The sequence below is a fragment of the Haliaeetus albicilla genome, chromosome 7 (genome assembly GCF_947461875.1).
Source record: "Haliaeetus albicilla chromosome 7, bHalAlb1.1, whole genome shotgun sequence".
Lineage (NCBI taxonomy): Eukaryota > Metazoa > Chordata > Aves > Accipitriformes > Accipitridae > Haliaeetus > Haliaeetus albicilla.
Window position 1 is genome coordinate 6,552,418 of NC_091489.1, and position 6,000 is coordinate 6,558,417.

At 58.5% G+C, this 6,000-nt stretch overlaps 1 protein-coding gene across 1 annotated transcript in view; it reads left to right on the top strand.

Annotated features, from left to right (window-relative positions):
• The first annotated feature begins 5,397 nt into the window (after positions 1-5,397).
• LOC138686231 (uncharacterized) overlaps positions 5,398-6,000 on the top strand; it is a 1,947-nt gene continuing 1,344 nt past the window's right edge. Inside the window, exon 1 of the mRNA XM_069788329.1 lies at positions 5,398-5,678. Within this exon, the coding sequence (XP_069644430.1) occupies positions 5,398-5,678 (281 nt within the window). The remainder of the gene's footprint in view (positions 5,679-6,000) is intronic.

Below are 6,000 nucleotides of genomic sequence, written 5' to 3' on the forward strand. Positions count from 1 at the left end.
CGGCTGCCAAAGCCGGAGAGGCCAAAGCCCCCGGAGGAGATGGGCACTCCCTCAGAGCTGAGGATGCTGCCAACGGCAGCGGAGGTGGAGGATCCCACGGCGGTGTTCTGTGGGAAGGAGCTGAGGATGGGGCCGGGCAGGGTCACCACCACGGGGGAGGGCTGGATGACGACGGTGGAGTCCTGGCACTGCCTGACACAGGGCTCATTGCAGCTGTTGGCCAGCGGGGTCGGGCCGCAGGGCTGGCAGGGCAGGCACTGGTTGTAGCAGGACATGTCGTGGGTCCGGAGGTGCACCTGGGTGAAAGGGCAGGGGGAAGCAGAGCAGGGGAGATGGGTGAGGAGCAGCCTGTCACCGCACCACAAGGGAGCCAAATCACACACTGGAGGCGAGAGCCAGAGGTGCTGTAGAGACGTCCACGGGTTTCTCCTTCCCCTCATCCCAAAAGAGCCCTGCCAGGAGCGACTAAGCCCAGGGAGGTCCCCGCCTAGCCCATGGCTCAATAGACACCCCAGCCAAGACCCCAACCACTCTCCATACTGTAACTTCTGCCCCCTTCCCTCTCCCATGGCAAGCAGCTCTGAGACCCAGCATGGGACAAAGAGGCAGGTATGTGCTGAGAAATGACAGAGGAGGAGGACGACGAGGAGGAGAAAGGGCTCCAGACTCACCTTGTTCCCAAGGAGATGGAGGCGACAGGAACGGATGAGAGAGAGAGGAGAAGGGCCCACTTTTATACTGCTCCTGCACCGCCCCAGGCCCACAGTCACTGCGCGCGGGCAGTAATTTTCCAACAGATTCACCGCCAAAGCAAAATATCCTACCTAATGGCACAGGTTGTGTTTTGCTTTCCGTCAACGCTGCCATTTCGCTTCCTCATTTCTGACACGCCCATGAGGCCACAGAGGCTCCTGTCAAATACCAGGATGAGAGGCCCAAGGATCTCCTGGGCAGGAACACATCAGTACAGGCAGAAGATGTGCCCCCGAGTGCTGGAGGGGTCCATGCCGACAGGGGACACCGGTCTGGGGAAATCTGGTGAGCTTGTTTACAACCCTCCTTGCATGTGCGCATATCCTCCCGCCAGTGCAGTCCTCCTCTGGGTGCCCAAAGGCTCCTGTGCCTGAGGACATGCCGCATCCTTCTCCCACCCTGACTGCCTCCACGCTCGCTCCAGAGGTCACTGGTCATTGACCCGATTGGCAGGTGGGCTACCCTACTGTTTTCAAGTGCCTTCACCCAAGCAAAGCTTCTCCTTCTGGGGAGACACTTGACAGTTTGTTTGGCAAAGTCGTCCCCTCTCGTGGCAGCCTCCGGGAGTCCCCCACCAGCGCCGTCAGCAGTCTTGCGGAAGGAAAACTTTGCCCTCCCGCACCACCCGATTCCTCAACAAGCCCTGTGGAGTCGGGTCCGTCCTCACTAACAAAGGGGTGTGTTGGGGCTCAGGACAGCGCCTCGTTCCTCCCACTCTCCACCATGCACTTTGGTCGCACACTTTGGACACTGACCTGCAGGAGACACAAAGGCCTGGCCACTTTTCCAAAACATGCTGACCATCCTGCGACCACCCCTGAGCTGTGGGAGCGCTGGCAAGAAGGTCACGCTGAGGGCAATGGCCCTTGGGTCTCCCTGGAGCTGTGTACTTGGGTACAAGCGCAGTGCTCGGACATGGTTTTCCCGGGGCAGGGATGGAACCGCTCTGGCTGCAGGGGAATTCAGCCCTGCATGGGACACGGCCCGCCGACAGCACGCGCTCCCGGCTTGGCCTCACGCCAAGAGGCTGACACACGGCCAACCCAAAATTAGAGCGTGACTCGCCATGGGTAGGGAGAGTCTATCCCAGGAAGCTTGGCTACTGAAGGCATTCCCTTGCCCTCCTGGGGCGCGTCCCAGCTCCTCCGTGGCTGCAGGGCAGGGAAGTGCATCACCTCCTTGATGTAGTCTGAGAGCTGGTTTTGCACCCAGGGCCCTTCTGAGCACATCCCCTCCCTGAGCATCCCCAGGCGCATAGCACTGCGGGGTCCTGCCAGCCCTCGCTCGCTGGGGAACTGGGGGAAGTTTCCCTACACCTCCAGTGGTGCTGGGTTGTGCTGCAAGCTGAGGAGGCCTGTGGGGCATGGGAAAGAAGGCATGCTGAAGCACCAATGCCATGAGGGGACATATTGCCTGGGACCCAGGGATGAGTCCCAGCCGCTGGGGACATGTTTTCGGCAACCCTTTCTTTCCCTCCACGGAGCATTCCGGAGAGCTCCTCACCACAGCCCAGTCTCTTTGGCCAGGAAGATGAGGCCTGTCCGTCCACCCTCCATGCCTCTCCCCAAGGCTGACCCTGCCCCCGCCGGCACATCTGCCCAGAGGAGGTTCAAGGGCTCTAAGATCGTAGCATAGTTCAGTCCCCTGTCCGTACTTAAGCAAGAGGTTCTTCCCTTCCCGGTGCAGGACTTGCCATCTGACCTTCCTGAGTGCCATGAGGCTCCTGTGGCCCCGTCCTCCAGCTGGTCTGCGTCTCCCCTTACAGCACTGCTGCCCTGGAGCACGTCACCTGGCTTGTATGGGTTGACTTTTGTCAGGCAGTCCTTGATTTGAAGCCCAGCCACTGCTGGGAGGGCCCCGCCTCCTTCCTTCAACTCTTTCAGAGGGCACATCGGCCCGGGAGAACTTGTACGTAAAGAGTGACAGAGAGAAGGCATGGGCTCCCCCCAGACTGCTCTCTGTCCACTCTTCAGGAAATCAGCCACCCCAGTCAGCAGTGGGCCCGCTTCTTCCTCCGTCACCCTTCGGCTACTCTTGCAGGGGTCGATCTTGCTCTTGATGCTTGCTGCCTGTTGCTCTTCATGCCCCTTGCAAGACTCAAGGCACGCTGAGCTTTGACTTTCCTAACAGCATCCCAACATGCCTAGGAATTATTTCCAAATTCCTCCTTTGCAGCTCGTCCCTCCTTACAACTCCAGGATGCTGCCTTTTGACGTTGGTGCTCCGCCTTGCGTACCCCACTTAGCCAGAGCTGGTCTGCCGAGACATCTGTTTGTTTTCCTGTGCACTGGGCTGGACCATACTTGCGCTTGGACCATGAGGTGCCTAAGGCACTGCCAGCTCTTCTGAGCTCTTTTGTGCTTCACAGCTGCCTCCGCGGCATCCGACCTACCAGCTGCCTGACTAGGCCAAAGTCAGCGTGCCTGAAGTCCAGGGGCCGTACTCTGCTACTCGCTTTCCTCCCTGCCGTCAGGTCGTGAACTCCACTGTTTCTCCGGTGTGACACCCACGCCTGCCCTTGATTCCAATGTTCCCAACCAGTTCTTCCCTCTTTGGGGCAGCTGGGCAGCACCCGTCTTCTGCCCATGACAGAATCGCAGGATCCCTGAGGTTGGAAGGGACCTCTGGAGATCGTCTAGTCCAACCGCCCCTGCTCAAAGCACGGTCAGCCTTTGGAGGATGCTCAGGGCCAAGTCCTGTCAAGCTCTGCATACCTACAAGGATGGAGAAGCCACAACGTGTCCGTGGCAACCCCATCCAGTACGTGACCACCCTCACACTAACAAAGTCTTTTCTTATGTTTTTGTGGGATTTCCCACAGTTCAATATGTGCCTATCACCTCTTGCCCCTTCACCGCATAGGACTCAGGACAGTCTGACTCTATGTTCTTGACCCTTTCCCCTCAGCTCTTTCACGCATTGCTAAGAGGCGTGCCGCGGGGCCTTCGCTCCTCCAGGGTGAACAACCCCACCTCTCACAGCCCCTCCTGCCTCAGGGGCTCCAGTCGCTTTGTGGGCTCCGTGACCCTTTGCTGGACTTGCGCCAGTATGGCCGTGTGTTTTGGGCTTGTGTGGAGGGTGTTGGTAGCGGGGGAGGGGCTGCAGGGTTGGCTCCCGTGAGAAGCTCCTAGAAGATTCCCCGGCTCCAAGGTGGACCCGCCTCTGACCAAGGCCGACCCAATCAGTGATGGTGGTAGCGCCTCTGGGATAACATATTTAAGAAGGGGAACCTACAGTGGGGGAGGAGATTGGAATGTGAGAGAAACCCCTGTGCAGATACCCAGGTCAGTGAAGAAGGAGGGGGAGGAGGTGACGGCCCTGCGGCCCGTGGTGAGACGGCAGGCTGTCCCCCTGCAGCCCGTGGAGGTGAGCGGGGAAGCAGATGCCCACTTGCAGCCCATGGAGGACCCCACGCTGGAGCAGTCGGATGCCCCCGCAGATGGCCGTGACTCCATGGGAAAGCCCGCGCTGCAGCAGTCTGTGACTGAAGATCGGTCCGCGGAAAGGACCCATGCCCGAGAAGTTCGTGAAGGACTGCAGCCCGTGGAAGGACTCACGCTGGAGAAGTTTGTGAAGCACTCTCTCCCCCGGGAGGGACCCCACGCTGGAGCAGGGGAAGAGTGTGAGGAGTCCTCCCCCTGCGGGGGAAGGACCGGCGGAGACAAATGTGTGGCGAACTGACCGCAACGCCCATTCCCCGTCCCCCTGCGCCGCTGGGGGAGGACGTAGAGAAAACCGGGAGTGGAGTTGAGCCGGGAAGGAGGGAGGGGTGGGGGGAAGATGTTCTAAGGTTTGGGTTTACTTCTCAGTATCCTTGTTTTGGTTTGATTTGTAGTAAATTAAACTGATTTTGTTTCTTCCCCAAGTTGAGCCCGTCTTTTGCCCGTGACCGTAAGCGGCGAGTGATCCCTCCCTCTCCTTGTCTCGGCCCACGAGCTTTTCTTTATATTTTCTCCTCATCCCACCGGGGCCGCGGCAGGGGAGGAGTGAGCGAGCGGCTTCGTGGTGCTTTGATACCGACTGAGCTTGAACCACGACACCGTGCATCTCTCTTTACTGGGGAGGCACAAACTCAACGCTCTTAGCGGCAGTTGTGGTCTCAGCACTGTTGAGCAGAGAAGAGGGATCACCTTCCGTGACCTGATGGCAAACCCCTTCCTAATGCAGCCCAGGATGCTTTCAAATGCCATTGCTGCAAGGGTGCAGGCCTGCCTCATGGTGTCCACCGGGACCCACATCCTCCGCTGCAAAGCTGTTTGGCGGCCCATCGGCCCCAGCCTGTAGTAGTGCAGGAGGTTCTTCCTCCCCCACTGCGGGACTTTGCATAAAGGGGCTTAAACGTTATTGGCCCCAGGCTGGGCCCCTGCAGTGCACCAGGAGTGAGTGTCTGCCAGCTGGACTTGGTGCTGCTCATCACAACCCTTGCAGTCCAGCAGCCATGCCAGATTTCAATCCCCTGCGCTGCCCTCTTCCCCAGCCCGTATTTCGTTAGTTGGTCTCTCGGATTGTGTCCTGGTTTCGGCTGGAATAAAGTTAATTTTCCTCCTGGCAGCTGGTAGAGTGCTGTGGTTTGGATTTAGGATGACAATAATGGTGATAACGCACTGATGTCTCAGTCGTTGCTAAGCTGTGCTTATACTAAGTATGCTGCTGACCTACCTGGAAGAAGACTTTCTTGTTGCCCTCCCCGTGCTTTGCCTGATTCAACGCCAGGCGGGCTTTGATTTTGCTAACACCAGCCCCACATATGCAGACAGCCTGGCAAATGTCCTCCCCAGAGCAAAGTGCATCGAGAGGAAGACAGCCGAAACCTTTGGCACGGCCTGGCTGCCTGGAGATGCCACAGCTAGTGACCACTGGAGCGAGCTGAGAGGGAGGGAGGAGAGAGAAGCCCGTGGCACGTCCTTAAAAAGAGCAGCCTTTGGGTGCTCTGCTGATGTGTGCAGCGGCAGGCAGAGCCGGGCCTCTTCCTGCAAAGGGAGTTGCAAACAATCGCACTTCACTGCCCCAAGCCAACATCCCCTGCCTGCACAGGACCCCTCCAGCACGTGGGAGGCATCTTCTGCCCAAATTGACGCAGCCCTGCCCGGGGTATCCTTGGGAGTCTCATGCTGGCACATGAAAGGAGCCTGCATGGCAGACCAAGCAAGTCAGAAATGAGGAAATGAAATGGCAGCGTTGACGGAAACAAAAACACCACCTGTGCCATTAGGTAGGATATTTTGCTTTGGAGGTGAGTCTGTTGGA